The 18,309-nt window shown below is 32.8% G+C and overlaps 1 protein-coding gene across 1 annotated transcript; it reads right to left on the reverse strand.

Moving 5' to 3' along the window:
• Positions 1-8,413: 8,413 nt before the first annotated feature.
• Positions 8,414-16,536, reverse strand: LOC134234200 (uncharacterized). The gene is made up of 2 exons (XM_062716256.1): positions 15,704-16,536; positions 8,414-11,082 (listed from the first exon to the last, which is right to left on the reverse strand). The coding sequence occupies exons 1-2, from the start codon at positions 16,059-16,061 to the stop codon at positions 8,801-8,803; spliced, it is 2,640 nt and encodes an 879-aa protein (XP_062572240.1). The 5' UTR covers positions 16,062-16,536; the 3' UTR covers positions 8,414-8,800.
• Positions 16,537-18,309: the final 1,773 nt, after the last annotated feature.

The following is an 18,309-nucleotide window of genomic DNA, read 5'->3' on the forward strand; positions in this document are numbered from 1 at the left end:
ATCATATAACTTGGTTGGATGTGTTAGGTCTTTCACACTTTGTATAGTTCACATGACTAGTGAGCTACATTTATTAGTCCTTGACATATTGTGTGGTTCACATAACTTGTGAGAAACATTTAGTCTTTGACAAATTATGTGGTTCACATGACTAAGTGAAATACATTTAGAGATTATTATCTTTAGCCCCGGAACACATATATACAGACTTGATACTCTGTGTAAATGGTCTATAAGGCCTCTAATTTTGTAAGACAAATGGCTGAGTGGTTGACCTCTTGTGGTTACTGACCAGTATAATAGGAAACCCTCAGAGTTGCTTCTCTGTGATGGCGACAGAATTAACATTTAATTTGATCACTTGTAACATCAATCACTATTTGTTTGGTTTGCTAGTGAGATATTGTGACAGATTGGATTCTGGAATGGTCCCTGAGCTTATATACATAGCTTTATATTATATGGGAACCTTTGACCATTTGGTGTTGGATGAAGATTGTTTCTTCTTTGCTGTTTGTCTGTGCATTTGTTTGTTTGTTAGAACATAGTTCATATTCATGACTTAGAATTTAGATATTCCTTCAAGCTTTGTTGATCCACTTTGTTGAGATTGATGAAGTGTCTACAGTAGTGAAAATTATAACCTTTCATAAGTTGTACATGTAAATTCTGTTTTCCATAGATATTTTCCAGAAGTCATTAAGGCTTCTTATTATTTGCATCCAAAGTGTGGAGGCTTAATTATTGTGTAAGGATTGATAAAACTTCCATAATCATGGCATTTTTGCCCAGAAAGCAGAATCTGATTTTCTAATTTATTTAATATACACAAATCAGTATAAAAGATTGTTTATTAGTTTGCTGTCGTCAGAAGTACAAAACGTGAGCAAAGTATCTTGTTTCATTGCCAGAACTAGTTTAAAAATGAAAAGTTATTTGAAACCAATAACAATTTAATGACTCTCCTTCAATAAGAAGTTACTATGTTACGTTAACCCTATAACCAACCTAGTAGTGAATCCCAGTTCTATTTCGGCCTGTTTTTCTAGACATGTTTATCAATACCTTTAATTGTGAAAATGACTGTATTCATTTGTCGTTCCCTTTAACAGCAAAAGCATGTTTGCCTCAAAAGTAATCGAGAGACAATAATTTGATAAGCAAAAAATTGGAAATCAATTTGTCCATCTTTGAAAGATGGGCCTCCGTTATGAACGACTTCCTGTCGTAGTATGAATGAACGTGCTTAGTGGAAGCCAGTGTCTTGGTAAATGTCTTCTTCTTCGTAGGTTATCTTGATGTCGGCAAAAGATTTTGGGTGATTTACATCGAATTGGCATGAAGTAATCGGAGTTTCGATAACGGGCAAACAAAAGTACAAATATTACCTCATAACGTCAGATTTTTTCCTCTTCATGAATGAAGGGATTAGATAAGATACAACATTTCTAGGAATCAGTCTCTGACATACAAAAATATGATGTTTTTTTTTTAAATTTGACTCTAGATGGATGTATTGAACTCTTTAATTGCATATTGGGATTACATTGTTGGATTTTTATGGCTTAATTTGAGTGGAGTTTTTCATATTGATTGTTCTTTTTTTTGTTAATATTGCCTGGAATATCTGGTTGCCTGGAATATCTGGTTTAAAGTGCATTTATTTGGGTGAAATCTTCTTGGTTATGAGTCTTATGTGAAGTAAAGCATGGGTAAAGAAATACATGTCATTTGCTTTAAGTCTGAGAAAAAAGACTGGTTTTTAAAGGGGAATGGGGTCATAAGGAGAATATAGTATAAGGATAAGATATAATAGCTAGTGTCTACTGACAGTGCTATGATTCTAGAGACATGTAGGTTTATAAAGGAAAAAATCCATCTGTAATATACCTTACCTGACAATATAAAAAAACTGTGAACTTTTTTGACTACAATGAATACTGTATACTGGGTTATTTTAGCCCCTTGTCATTTTCCCTTTTGACAAGGGCGAAAGGGGCAAAAATAAAACTGGGCAAAAATTTCAAGATTCGGCATTCATAGGATGAATCCTGTGTTGTAAGATTTCATGAGTTTCTGTCATGGATAAATTTCTATCCCCATGCATGAACTTTGACTAATCATCAATGTATGGCCTCTTTGATTCTTTCGTATGTACTGATCTTGAATCTATCTCTATCTTGAATGTACTGGTCCCCTTGAAACAGTAAAATTTTTATTTGTCCTGGACCATGATTTAAACAACCTGCAAGATGTCCACTGGTATTTTTTATCGAACTGTTGCTTAATTAATGACATTCGCCAATGAATAACCAAGCACAATAAGTGTTGATTAAACACAAAATGTGCAAATTGCAATTTTCTGAGTTAGTGGTTTTATCGGATCAGATTTATTTCATTTCCTTAGGGTGCGTCCTTGTCTGAAAATTTCCTATTACAGTGTGCGGTGTTCCATTCTTTTTTCTTGATAGGACCAAGCTCTGTTCATTGTTGTCACTGCTTACATTGCATAAAAAAGAAATAAGACAAAGTGCTATAGGCTATGTAAATCAGCTATATACTGGCTATGTAAATCAGTGTGGAGAAATGATTCTTATATGCTGATTGATCAATTAATTCATTACCGTATAAGTGCAGATGAGAAAAAAGGAAGGGGGAATTCAGATTAAAGTATAAAATTGCACAATCCTCAAATTTTGGAAGGAGGATTAGGTTGTCTTTTTTTGCTAGCTTGCAAAATTGAGGTTTTTTGGTGCTGAAGTTAAACAGTTTAGGATATTGGATTTGAAAATTCACAATTAAGTTTAAGAATTAGAAAGGCTTAGGTAATTAAAGAGAAATTAGCCAACATTTATGAAAAGTACAAAGTTATTAGAGTCCAGACTTTACTGAATTAAAAAAAAAAAATTAGATATGTTTTCAATTCATGGTGTTTTTCAATACATGGTGCTAGATTTCATGATCAATGAAGTTAAGTAAGTTTTGGGAAGCTGATTTATCTTACAAACTGACCAAATTAATTCCACTGGCACTAGTAAGTCGATTTCTTTCAGATGTCCAGAATATTAAACCAAAATGTTGCATTATAGCTGTACTTACTACCATATATAATCATCTGTGTTCTGATATCCTTCTTAGCTCCTTTTATTAATGCCCAAGAACAGCTGCAGAGAGGCTCACATGAATCAATGAAGATTACGGGTTTTCCTGTCTACCCAGTTAAATGTGTCTCCAGTCCCTACTGACCCTTTGTTTTTCCCATTGCTTACACTGACAATCAGGCATGCAATAATATGCTGTACATACAAAAGTTATTATTAGGTATTAATCAAGGACATATCTTTTAAAAATATGAAAATGATTTTGTAAACATTTACTTGATGTTTCAGCCAGAGAGTCTCTCATTTTGACCATTTTGATCTTTGCGGTTGATACTTTTCAAAGCCTGGATGTGGTAAATAGGGTGTATGCATACACATTAAAGAAAAACAAAGCTTTTAATCTCCCTGCAAATTTAAAAGATGTTGTTTTGATCTATACCTGTCTTAAGTCTGTACAAATATTATCAGTGATCAAGATATAACCATGATAACGATAAAGTATCGATATAGTGGTAATATGTATGTGTATTGTGCAATAGATGTGGGATGTGGGGTGTTAGTGGGAAACTTTAATATTGGTGTGGGAGGTGTTTTTATTGATGATCAATAGACAAAGTACTCGAGCTAAATCCCCAAAATGTACCTTTGTTGGTTAGCAGGTGCCCTCCCTCACCATTCCTAGATCATATCTGCGTCTTTGCCAAGGCCATTTTGTAAATTGCCTCTCTTTCTTTCCCCCCTAGATTTCTTCTTCGTCAAGAAGGATTACATCATGATGAATTTTTATTTCAAGGTTATTATTTGAAATAAGAAATTTTAATTAAATGCATTTTTAATTGTTTTACAAAATTAAAGAATTCCATTTATAACGATAATGGCACTTTAATTTATATGCATGTTTTACTGTAATTAAGATTTACAAAAATATTTCAGATAATTTGGAAGGAATTATACTTTGCAACACTTTTTAAAGTCATGTCATCTCAATGCAACATTATGATGGGTCGTTAGTTTAATATTTGATTCCAGTTGATCACTTTATTTTACTTTATGTAAATATTATGAAATAAAGAACAGTTTTGAAATTTAATTTTCTATGCATAGGAAATGAACTTGGTTTAAATGGGTATGTGATAATAAATCTACAGAGAAGGCCTCTGGGCTTCATAGAATTTATGTGAACAATCATGCAAGTTCATATTTCAGTGAACTTTTTAACATTGTTGCCTATTATCCTCTTGCAAGTTGGAGGGGATATGATAACTTACTTGTGTGTGGTTGGGTGGGTTAGTTTGTTATTGTGTGGGTTATGATGAAAGTGACGCAATCTGCATTGGGATCATTGTCAAATGCTGCTTTGATTTACAGATGTGCTCTTTAGCTAGGGAATACTCTACTTAAGGAGTAAACCTCCTACATGTACAGCTTAAACCATGGAATAGTCATTAATGAGGTGGAAATGCGATGCCAAATAAGGTTACGGTCAGGATAAACACAAAAATGATTGTCAGATGCTGAAGCTTAATCAATTCAGGTGTTCTACATGTGTCAATTTAACAAACAACTTGATAAGTTATTAGTATCTACACATTCAAAAGGGTGGTACACGAAAGCATCCAATTAACGAAATATCACAGTCGTGCTGATGAGTAAGTTGTACTAACTTCACACTTCACTACCCAATTAGTATCGAAACTCACGTGATGGCATATTGGTTGTCGTCACTTACTATACAAATTGTGGGTGTAATTTGGAGTCATGAAGAATAAAATTTATGTAAGGATTTTACTCAGACATAATTCCAGGATCAAGAACTTTGAGAAACACTGTATACAGGGTTTTTTTCACCCTGCTTTATTTTAGCCCTTTCACCCTTGCAAACAATTTTGCCGTGTTAAATTAGCCCAGGCACAGTTTTGTTACAGAAATAATACTGTTTTCTTTGAATTTGCACCTTTTTTTAAATTGGCCCAACCAAGGTAAGGGCAAAAGGGGCAAAAATAAAATGGTTACGAAAATTTCCCTGTATCCAGTATACGGATTTGAGAGAGCAGGAGAAAAATTTTTTCTTTCATATTGCATATACTTTCATTGTTTTTCTCAAAAAGAAATTGAGTTCCTGTCAGTTTGAAATCTGAATTGATCTCTTTCACATTTATATGTTATTAGCTTTTTCTTAATAAATTTCACTCTCTTTGAATGATAGATGAATGCCATTTCTTTGAATTTTTTGTTCTTTTTGCTGTTTTTCAGCATCTCTTAGAAACATATTCCTCAAAGCAGTAAAGGTCAGATTACAAACAAATAATTTTAAGGAGAAAACAGTGAGATAAATATATGTTCATTGAGCACTGGTGACCCCTGGTTCATGCAGCGCTGATGATATTTTAAACATGCAGTGAATTTATGAGGCTTTTCTACTCCTAGCTGTTACTATTATCTTATTCCATGGTGCTCGAGAGAGTTTGACTCCTTCTTGTGTGTCTTGGACTGGCAGAAAAGTTAGAACTGTATGGAATCAATTTGATATGGAATGCTCTGAACATTTGTTATTTCAATACAGTAACTATAAATATACCCTATTCATCCAAGTTAGTGTCCATGGGAATTCAAGGATATACCACCTCAAAATTCCTGTTTTTTTTAATGAAAAAAAAAGGTTGGTTTACCTCCAAAATGAAAGTAATGAATTATATATTTACATTCCTCATTCATTTTGCTTCGAAAGTGTGCGGAAAACTACTGTATCACGGACAGGGGCTCAAAAGTTAACAGGTTAAAGAAAGCGTTTCACTTTGACATCACAAACTTGGAATGCTGTGGAAATGCAACGTCATAAGTAAAAATCAACATTCACGTTAAAATCTCATTTGCTGTTACAAATGTTACGAGATATTAGCATTGAATCATTATCTTTTGCAAGATGAGCAAACAGATTTTTTATAATGTGCTAACGCAATTTATTCATTTTGTTTGCATATATCGTTGCAATTATGAGACTTTATATCTTGCAAAAATAACGATTCAGTGCTCATATAGATTTAAATAGCAATTGTCTGCATTACTTCCATTAGAGTGAGATTTTTAATTTCATATTTTGGTTGCTTTCACTTGCTATGTACATCTGTTGATAGAGGTACTTGTGCATTTTTTTTGCCGTGGAGCTCATTTCTGCGCTGTATTCAGTTGGAAATTAAGGTTTTAGTTGTGAAGTAATAATGTAAAATTTCTGTTTTTTAAGTGCTGAACAAAGTTTTAAGCACAAATAACTATCAAGAAAATTTTTTTAGAATTAATAAAAGAAATCCGAACAGCATATCTGTCTCCAACCATTGTCGATTACTAACCAGAGGGCAATGTACAAGCCTATAATCAAAATCTGCGGCAGATTCTTCCTTTTTTTTTGTAAAAAAAAAAAAATCTCCCTAATTATCTCAGTTGTATCCATAATTCATACTGGCCACAATATTTTTGTACAAATTTTTTTGACATTAATTAGCAGTGAGAAAACCTATAGCCGATAAGGGCAAGGAACGTTGGAACTTCCCCTGGGCTAATTAAATAGATTCGTTACCCTCTCTTCCTAAAACTCTTGAGCTGATGCAGTTGGACAGTTATAAAGGACTTTTTATTATGGACATTGTTTGGAATCTGAACACTAATAACTACTAATGAAGAAAATTTAATATACTATGGAGATGATTAAGAATTTTTCCCCCTAAATTGATCATCACATTTGAAGCCTGATATTAAAAAAACTAATAATTCTTAAGCTGTGCAGAGATAAAGGCTTATATATAGCTGATTTACAATGGTTCCATTACAAAAGAACATAAAAGAATCTTCATATAAGTTATTGAGTTTTTTAAGAAATAATTGAAAGCAAAAAAGATTATTTTTTAAACTTATGAAAGCCATTGATGATATATGTTGCAAAAAAAGAATTACTTCTGTTTTACAAAATCAATAATATATTCTAAAAAATTCTTTAGAATGAAATTTCTATATCTGAGAAATGCAACCTTTTTTCCCTAACTATTAATTAAAATTGTAATATATTAAATTACAAAAAAAATGTTTTTGAAATTTTTTGAGGGAAAATGAATCATAAACTGCATTTTCCCGATTTTATATAGTTCAGCTTTCCTTCCAATGATTTTTACTTCCCATAAAAGCAGAAAGAGGGAAGGACCAAAGACATATCTTTTTAATGTTCTCACGAATAACATGAACGCCAGCATCTGAAGAAGGCTCTTTATGGTGCTAAAAACAATATTAATGGAGTTTAGAAGACATTTAGACTATCTCGAGGGTTTTATCAACGAAATCTTTCTCCAGCGAAAACGCTTATTGGCGACACTTCTGCTGCAAAATATCGTTTGATTTAATTAAGCCAATAATCACAGTCGTGAAGTGAGCAGCCCCCCCTTATCCAATAAGGCTTCTTCAACTCCCTTAAGCTTATACTTGAAAAATTTTAAATGCTCGTTGGAATGTTAATGAATAGATTTCATGTAGTACAAATTCATTTTCCTTTATTTAAGATTTAGTGTGGGTCATGAGAGAATTAAAGCAATGCTTTCGAGATTGGGTGTTATATTCAAGAGAAAATGTATGAATATATATGAATATGCCTCAAAGATCAGTTTGTCTGTTTGTTTGTTTGTCTGTTCGTTTGTTGTCCCTTTAAGAAATTTTTCACTCATATTGTGATGCCACCAAGATCGGGAATGCAAATGCAGCATTCATTATAAGGCCATTTCAGAAATCTTGGGGGCTTTTCCTTCATGACTTCATCAATTCAAGTGACTAAGAATATAGACAAGAACTATTTTAGGAGGAGTCTTATGAGAATGAAGAGATGTTGTGTGGTCTCAGATAAGTTTTGATATGTTACTGACTGTTGTTATGATCGGGACAAAAGCATAAAAAGTACAAGTTTATTTAAAAAATAGGTTTTGAAGTTATAGAAATGTGTTTGATTTATTTTGACTTCAATATATTATCCAAAATTTAGCTCAAGAGTTTAAAATTTTTGCCACTGGAAATATTCATTTGATGTTCATTTTAAAAAATATATTGTCAGGTTTTGGCTAATTATCATTATTTTTGCCAAAAATACCAATTCTACCATAATCATAATTAGCTCTAGAGACAGAAATGTCTTGCATTGCTTGTACGAATAAACACACTCCAAATTCCTTCATTATAGAAATAAAATACATTCTCATATTGATGATGTACAGCCCAAAAGTTCAAATAAACATGAACCCTGTTCGTTTCAACTTCACAACAAATAGGTTAAGTTTTTAAAAAAATAACATTTATTAAAGGACATTTGGTGTTAAAATTTAAAAAGCTAAACACAACAAGAAGATGAGTCAATGATTGAGGAATAATTTTTTTTTTTTGCATCAAATTCAATTAAGTTAGAAAATTCACCTGAAGTCTTCAATGTTTAGACATTGTTAATGTATGTTGAAGTCGCCTTGAATATAATGATTGTCCAACAAAATGCATGGAATCATGATTATCTTGTTTGATAGAAGGCATTTTGATTGATTTCATTGTTGCTGAGTTTTCCTTAAATTTTGAAAGTATAAATAGAAAATTGGGAGGACATTCTGGGGTTGTACAAAATGTAAAGATGAAACATTGTTCATATTGCAGCAATACGAAGGAGAATTTTTCACGAAGGTCTAATGGTGATGATAATTTACTGAGATTGGCCCTCCGTGTTTTCTTCTTTCAGTATAAGACATAGGATAACTCATAGTGCTACGATCTGCCGCTCGCAGAGAACCGTTTATGCAGATGTGACATTTTAAGATCCGAATAAATGCCCTGCGGAATGCGGTGTTAAACATGGTATAAATAATGGGGTTAGCCAAGGAGGCCATGTAACCCATCCACTGAAACAAAGACATTAGTTCCGGAGTAACATTCTGCATGCAGTGCTGACAGGTCACTGACAAAATATTCACAATGAAAAAGGGAGTCCACAGAATCACAAATACGGCAAAAATAATTCCTAGCACCTTTGAGGCTTTTCGTTCATTAGTGGTGGCCCTTTTGGACATCACAGGATTTGCACCTTGACCCTTGTTTAATTTGGAGAGGAGCTTATTTATGGTCAAAGTTCTGTTGATCATTTTATGACCTGCTTGGCCGTTATGCTTTCCCGTTCCATTACAAAGTTGGTGTGATGAACCACCATATAGTCTGCTCCTAGATCCAATCAGGGGGCTAGAGGGGCTTAGGGATTTTGTTTTAAACTTGTACATTTGTAGGGTTGTGGGACGCAACTTGATTGTCAAACTCTCGGAATTGTCGGAGACATCCGAAGGATCGATAACAGAGTCCCCGGAATCCGAGAGAGGCATAGACTGCTGACTAGATATACTGATGTTTATACTGGACTGGGATTGATGCAAACCTGCATAAAGACACTGGGAGGGATTTTCATTTCCAGTAGTTTGTTTTGAGTTCAGTAAACTCATTTCTGTATCACATTTTGGAAAAAAATTGTTGTGGTGGTGGATTGTTGTGGTAAATTTTTGCGAGGATTCTGTCCTTGGAAGTAATTGGTGTGTGCTCCAGTATATAGCGTCAGAAGTTGAGTCAGTATCATCCCAAGCATTTTTGTCGTTGTCGCTAATTTGTCGCAAATGCTTTTCATCTATTTCCGTGCTTTCCTTCTTGTTAGAAGAAGAATTTTCATGTGAGTCATAATATGTTTCTTCTTCAGAAATTTCATTATTCCAAATAGAATCGTCTGAGCTTGAACTTTTAGCTTGAGCAAAAATTGATTGTCTACTGCATTTAAGATCAGCTTCCTTGTCAAAATCCCCTTTTAAAATTTGGTCCATTTCCTTCTGTATTTTGGAATAATTTTCTTTCCATTCCACCAGTTTCAGGTCTTTTTTCCCAATATCACTGCAACTGTGAAAGTGACTATTTCCCGAACATGGGATCAAGTTTGACAAAATAGAACTAGAAGTGTTCACCGTTGAGCACGACACTGCCTGATGCATACAAGATTTTTCGGTCGATCTTTTCACCAAGGAATCATGGGAGCTGAGGCGTAGAAAATTATCTCCCCTGGACGGCAACAGTAGATGTGATTTTGGAGATTTTGTACACATTGAGCTATAGGAAGGGTAGTCATAGTGGGGTGTTTTTAAGCAGGACAGGGAGGAAGCTTTTTGCTCTAACTTCTTCTCACCTGCCTTTTGCACATTACTAGATCTAGAAATAGACTTGGATATTTTGATTTGAACCATTTCCATTTCTTTATCTTGTTTTGGATCATTAGCACAAATGAGGCTATATTTAGAATCAAATGCTTGAATTGGAGAATTTTCTTGAATGGAATTGACAGCTAGATCCTCATTAAGAAGAGAGATTTGATTTTGTGGACTTTTGTCTTCATGTCGTGGGGTGTTCAGTTGTGTTCCCAGACCTGTAGCATCAGTGTCGTTACTTTTACATGTTTCCCTGTCTTCCGGCTGATGATGTAAGAGCGATTTCATCTCGCATATCTCTGCGTGTTTCATCCTTGATTTTATATATGTATCGGATCTGTCGATTTTCATGAGCTTCTGGTTTCGCCAGAGTATCCTTATGGTCAAAATATAGGTAATTAACATGATAGTCAGGGGAATGTAAAAAGCGAAGATTGAGCCGTAGATAACAAAGTCTTGGATGGCGGGAACACACTGTCCTTCGTTAAACACAGAATTGGTGTCACTAATTCCGTAAACACAAATAGGACTACTAATGGTTATTGAAACCAGCCATGCAAACAGAATCTTCAAGGCAACGGTCATTTTGGTCTTATTTCTTCCATATTTCATTGGGTACTTGAGGGTGAAGTAGCGGTCCATGGACATGGTACACATGTGCCAGATAGAGGCTGTGCACATCAGAACATCGGTGGTGACCCAGAAAATGCAGAATTCTGGTCGTAGAGGAAAGTTTCCTAAAACGGAGAGAGAAATTTGAAAATTTTTTGATATGATCTCAATGTGTAATATATTTGTTACAAACTATTGAAAATGGTTTTTTTTTTTCATTAATATTCATTTATTCAGTTGTTTTATAAATTCATATGATAAATTATTATGAATCTATCTGCATGTGAAGTAGGAAAATAGATTGGAAATCAAAACTTGAAAATATTAATATTTTCACCCATCCTGTTTGCTGTGTTTTGGTGTTTGTATATTATGTGATGGTTTGTGGATGATTAATGCACGTAATAAACATGCAAGTTAATCCGATATATTGAAGGCCAGCATAATTAAATGATGTACCACACCTAAAGTTGTTTACAAATCAGATTTATCATTAACGTAGCCAAGAGAGCATTAAACCACTCCAAAGAATTAAAAAAAGATTGATCACCCTCCCCACTGCCATTCTTGTTGTCTAACAGAGAAAATCGAGCTGATGGCACTTAATGTTTTCTTAGAATCGGGGGTTTTGAAAATAAGTTTTACGGTTAATTTGGTACTGTATGGAAATTATCGTCTTATTGATTTTTTTTTGGTGTTATTGCCATAAGATATATTCCATTGTTCACAATAGGAAATGTGGCAAATTGAAGGTGATAAAAATTCATAAATTGTACGTTTCGATGGTGTTTGTAACATTAATGAACGTATACGAGTGAAATTTATTAGTTTATCTTAAAGGCACATCATACATATATAGATGTCTTTCAAGATACCGATGTAAAATTTCAATTTTCTCCAAGCTCTGTAGGATAGCAAATTTTGCAAATCAGTAATTAAAGAATGCAAATGTATCAGGGAATTTGGATATGTTTAAATTGGAAAAGCGTAATTTACAAAAAAAAAATCTGTGTAACTCAAAAATACTCAGATTTTTTCCTTCAATTTTTTTTTTAAAAATATTGCATAGAGACTTGTATATTTGATCTATTGCATTCATCAATTACAGCTAAATTATGAAATTTTTAAATAGAACATGATGCTAATCACATTTCAACTGGCATCCAAGATCACTGCATCAGGAACATTCTAATATTGCTTTTTCTGCATAAACTGAACGTTGCAGATCGAGACTTAATAATTCATAAGAATTTTATCTTCAAGATGGATTCGCAAACAGCATGAGGCATTCTGGAGTATTTCATAGCAAAAAAGACGTGCTAGAACTGCAATGTATTTCCGTATTAAAATCGTGATATCAATCAGGCAGGCATGCCAAGCATTCAATTTTTTACTGATAAAAACAAAAAGGTACTTGATACCAATGAATATTTTATTACCATGTCACACGTTATTAATCTATCATAAGTAACGATCAGCCATTAGCATTCTGGTTTTCAGATTGTAAATGCTACAGCATCTGAAGCAGTGGTTTTATCAAGAATGAAAAAATGGTTCTTATAAGCAAATGAACTCTCACTATCAGATTTAATTTAGTTTCATTATAGTTCATATTAAAAGGATGTTTATATACTTTCCAGAACTATAAGCAAAATTATGTTTAATTTAAACATTGTTTGGCTATTGATGAGCACTTTTTAAAGGGGTTGTTAAATATTTAAACAAACAAAGTAGTTTAATGACTATATAATTTTACATTTATATATTGATAATTTTGAATTAAATGATAGAAAAGTACTGAAATAATTCTATTATATTTGAAGTTTGAGATATTGAGGGTTTATAAAAAGTGCTTCGGATTTGAACATTTGGTATTTGAAATATCAATGTTTGCAATCCTGAAGTTCATAGAAAAATACTCTAATTAAATATCTTATTTTTTGATCAACAAAATTGTAGAGATTACAAAATGTATATGATATATGTAATCTTTTTTTTTCTATTTGACATCTGCAATGGGCAGTTTGCAGAAAAGTTCCATGAAATCAGAACTGTATAATTAAAGTATATGCCATGTCTAGAGCCTGCAAACAGAGTTTTTATTGGGAATCTGTTTATTGAGATATTTTACTTGGATTAATTTATTTCCTGCTGGAAGATTCGTAATGGGGAAAGAAAATCAAAGATGTAATTTTAAAAAGCAGTACCTTCATAAACTGCAGTTACGCAATTAATTTTAACCTTTAAAGGTCAAATTCTGGTGATTTTGTTTTTTAATAAATTTGCTTCTTCAGGAGATATTACAGATGAATTAACCATGGCTAATTTACAGATAATTGTAATGTATATCGGGGAAAAATAAAGTAAATGCTAGTCACCTACAACTTCTTGTAATGACATATATTAATATTATCTAAGAACAGTAGGACTATATTGATAATATTAAGTTGACAGGTCAAAAACATTTATTTCTTTTCAGTGTAGGAGTTGATAATTGTGAAAGTAATCAAAGATGATGGAGCGAAGGCCAAATTATACAGCTTTATCTCTTGATGAGTTACAGTTTATGCTTTTGGAAATGTTTTTGTTGATACACCTATAATTGTTGATTGTAAGTCGATCACTTATATGTTTTGTGGACAGATTTAAGATTCCTTCTCAAAAATCAGTGTTCAGGCGTAATAATATATATATATTTTTCAGACTTTGATTTGCTAATGAAAGGTGTTTGTTTTTTTAAATGTTTTTTTTTCTCTCTGTCATTTGATTTTCCTCTCTTTTAAGGCTGTGCCTTTTGCATGTTTTTCAGGATTTTTTTAAATTCAGGTAACAAGAAATGGATATTAATCATTTTAATATTGGTAAAATTTCATTTTCATTCAGGAAAGAGAAACGTTCTTAGGTGCAACAAATTCGTCAAGAGCATGATATCTTTTTTTTACCGTTATCTGTTTTAAAAAGTCACTTTAAAAAGATTTTGTCTAGACACCCCAAAAAGTGATGTCTGTCTTCATGAAGAGTGATATCGTTAACTCCAAGACAAATGAAGATGGCTCACCTTGTTTTGAGAAAAAATAAAAAGATGCCATTTATCTTCAGTTCACAAGCCTAAGAAATGTTTTGTTATCATGTTTTAACGTCATTATGTGCTTTTTCCCCCCTACTGAAGACTTGAGATTTGAATACTACTATTCTTAAGGGGAATAACTAGCCTGGTTTGTTTTTTACATGTCATCCTTAAATTCCCTGTAACATGACATTTGGCTTTAGTTGTGAGCCCCAGGAGTTCAAAGCATTGTTTTCATTTATTGAGTTAAAGTGAGCTATTCTGTCCAACATCAGAACTATTATTTATATGGGAGATAATCCTAATGAATTGTTTTCTTGTGGGATGTATAAAATGGCTGCATTTTAGAGAATAGAAATTGCACAAACCCCCTTAAATAAAAGTTGGGGACTTGCATGTAAATCAATCAATTTGAATGCAGTTTTACAAAATGTAATTCACTATTTGCTAAATCAACTTTAAGAGTTTTAATTCCTTGTCACAAAGACATCAAGAATATATGCTTAGTAGTAATTTTGATATATTTTTCTTTGAATCATCAAAGAATTTTCATCAATTAATTGATATCTTTTCAAAACCCCAGGTAATGCATTGCTGATTTTTTGTTTACAATCATCTGATGACACTAAATCTTAAATCAAGAATATCCTGCAAAATTCTCAATAGGTAAGGTACATTTTATGTGGCTAAAAAGAAACTAGAGACATTTAAAGAATACTGACAGAGTATTAAAAGTAATGGAAATAGAGTCAGAAAATTGATGTGATATTTGTGAAAGTTAAAGTGACAAATTTGATTGGATTGGTTTCCCTTTTTTACATGATGAATGTTTAATATTTATAGACTTGACATATAGAAATAGTACCGTTTTGTAAAAAAAAAAAATTGCATGGCAAGAAGTAAAATGTCATCCAAAACTTTTGACAGTTTTGTAAGAGTTTCCATTAGGTTTAATGCATGTTACTGGATATGAAAATCGTTGACTGCAGAGAAAAATAATGCCAATATCCAAAGGCAAAAGGGTTAATTTGTAAAGTGGATAAATATGTTAGTGTAAGAGGATATTTCCAGCACAAAATTGAATGACATTTTAAAGCTTATGAACATTTAAACTTTTGAAATTTTATACCCATAAGAGGAAAAGGATCAAATTCATCACCCCTTCACCATCCCCCCTCCCTAAAAAAAAGTGGGTTGGAATGATATTTACTTCTGTGTAAAAGAAAATTATTTTCAATATCTTTAAAATTAAATTTGAATAATTTTTGCCATGAATCAGAAATTAAAAATTAATATTCAAAAAGTAGCATACCAAAGAGTTAATTCTAATAATTAATGCAAAATTAAATACATTAAAATGATTTTTAACAATTGGCTCCAGAAAATTTTTTGCAAATATGCAAGATTATACTTTCAAGCTGTGTGTGTATTTGTGTGGTGTTTTAAAAAATTAATTAGTATTTTGATTTATTGATTCTTTATTTAATCTAATATACATGTACCGGGTATTTGAAATCTTTCAATGATTTAAACAAGAATTTCCCTAGTTCAATAAAGTAAAGCTTAGATTATGCTCATTATAATACAAAATAATAAATAAATAGATAAAAAAAAAAATAGAAAATTAAAATTATCATAAGTCATGAATTGGAAATAAATATTAAAAAAAAGTAGCATACCAAAGAGTTCCACTAACATCCCAAATGGCATCACTAAAATAGAGACCAAGAAATCAGCAATGGCGAGCGACATCAAAAAGTAATTGGTCATGTTCTGTAGCCGTCTGTCCCAAATCACCGCGATACAGACGAGGAGATTCCCAATGGCTGTACAGAACACTATCAGAATGATGGCCAAAACCCCCCACTTTGGAGGTAATGGTTCCGGTCCACTGGAAGGGGTGAAATTCACGGAGGAAAAATTGGTCAGATTGCCTATGTTGTACCCATGGTTGGAATCATTCATTCTGATGTAAGGCCTTGCATCCACATGGACCTCTGTTTGATCAACATAGATTAGGTCGGGAAATTGTAACATGGATATTCCGTTCCTTCCGTTACATGATAATCACATCAAATCCAATTCTTCTCAGCTGCAGCTGGCATAAAGATTTCAGTTGACTATAACTTCCTTGGAGTAAACTTTTATTGATAATGCTGAGGCTCAAAGAAAGCTTAACTGTGGAGGCAGTGTTAAGGATGCTAACTTAGTGACTGAATTGAGTCATCTGAGTTCAATACTATAACACTGCAGATGTCTTCCAAGTCCATTGATTAAATGTTTTTCAGGTACTACTCCTCAGCTATTCATGGCGTATTAGATCATTACGGGTTATATACATGGGAATGACATCTATACTTCATGGCAAAAACAGATCAGCAGGGTTTTGTCTGAATTCTCACTTGATCAAACATTCAGTAGTGCTGTTCCTTCTTCCTTTGCTGGTGATAAAAAAGCCTCTTATCTTGTGCTTCCTTTCATCCCACAAGGCTTAGGGTTCTGCTTCAGTCAATTGCCGGAAATTTTTTTTCAATTTAACCAAAGTTTAGCATTGTGGGTTTTAGATCAGAGACGAGATGTTTTTCGGTCCACGCTCCATCCATGTGGTTTGATAACTTTCAGCGGGGGTATTGGGTGTTATTTTTTATTTGATTATTTGTATCTAAATTTAACACCAGGATACAACGTACTAGAGTTCTTTTTCTTCTCAGATTTCTGTTTAATTATAGCTATAGGGCATTATATAGCATCATGTCTTCTTGGATGGAATTATTAAAAATGAAAAATCCTAGGATTAGATTTAAAATACTAGTATCAGTTGAATTCACTAAAAAATCACAAGGTGACAAACTTTCTGTCAAAATTATTCCTTTCTCTTGTCATATATGTTTATCAATTCCATGAAGAGATCAATTAAGAATGATGATAGAAATTTTTTGCTAACAGATCCCTTGAAAAATAAACATTTTGCTCAAATCAATAGCTGCATTTGGTAACAGAGAGTCAAGTGGAAGTAAGAGGCTGTTTATAGTTTTTCCACATGCATAGACAAAAATGTTACAGGTTGTTTTTCCTAGATCAACTTCAATTCTGCCAAAAGTTCATATTCTGCGGACAGATTAATTCAACAGTTACTCGGTTATTAGAATACAGACTTGATTAATTCACACCTCAGGGTTAAGAGCTGATGAAAATATGCCAGGTATATGAAAACCAATATGATATCATCTTGGTTTATAGTGAATAAACTGTCAGTATACAATTATATCAGAGCCTTTTACAGGCACTCTTTACTGATCAATCAATGCCATATTTTGATTATAATACTCGATTGCTGTGCAACTCATGGATTTAATTTACCTTTTAGTATTAATGTCATAAAACTTGTGAATTAAGAGATTTAGGTTTTTCATGAGTATGAAAATTAATTATTGAGGAAATATTGGTCAGTAGTTGAAAATAGCCAGATGAGGAGGAGTATCAATTGATTAAATTCCTTGCACATTAACCTATTTTTCCTGACACATATATATGTCGAATAGACCCCAACAGATAATCATTTTATTTTTAGTTTATATGTATTGATCAGGTGAAATTTTAACTGAAAAATATCAGAAGAATGATGGTAATTATTTCAATTCAATAGTACGATACAGCTGTATGGATTTTTTGTGTCGGTAATGTAAAGCAATGATAAAGATTATGTGCATAATATCCATTAACTATTTAAAGCACTTGAAAAGGGAAACTATGAGAAAAATTATAAGGACATGCAGTTGAACTTCGGTATCTCAAACATCGATATCTCGAATACCATGGAAGTGATTTGGAAGTCCTATCCACTAGTTCTTTAAGTATTTTACCCTCAATATCTTGAATCATCAGATATCTTGAAGTCTTTCCTCGATCCCATTGAGTTCAAGATAATGAGATTTGGACTGTACTAGCTTTTATTGACAACTGCTATTTTCGCCTTTTCACAATTGCAACTTCTGCTCCATTCACTCGGTCACTGCAAGTTTTAAGAAAATATACAGTTTTCTTTAAATTCACCCCCATTACAAATTTGCCCACTTGTGTGTAGGACTCTGATATATTTTGTTTTACCTCCTGTTCGAGAATTTTTTACTCATATTATAATTCAGGTGAAGGCACTTTATTTTTAGACATACTCGGCACTCAGGGCCACTGAGCAGTAAGCGTTCCTTATTGTGTCAACACCTATTGTAACACAGGGCCTAATGGTTTCTATGGTTTCATCTAAAAAACCCACAACTTTGACACT

The sequence above is a fragment of the Saccostrea cucullata genome, unplaced genomic scaffold (genome assembly GCF_032062105.1).
Source record: "Saccostrea cucullata isolate Sc308-1 unplaced genomic scaffold, CSIRO_AGI_Scuc_v1 ctg329, whole genome shotgun sequence".
NCBI lineage: Eukaryota > Metazoa > Mollusca > Bivalvia > Ostreida > Ostreidae > Saccostrea > Saccostrea cuccullata.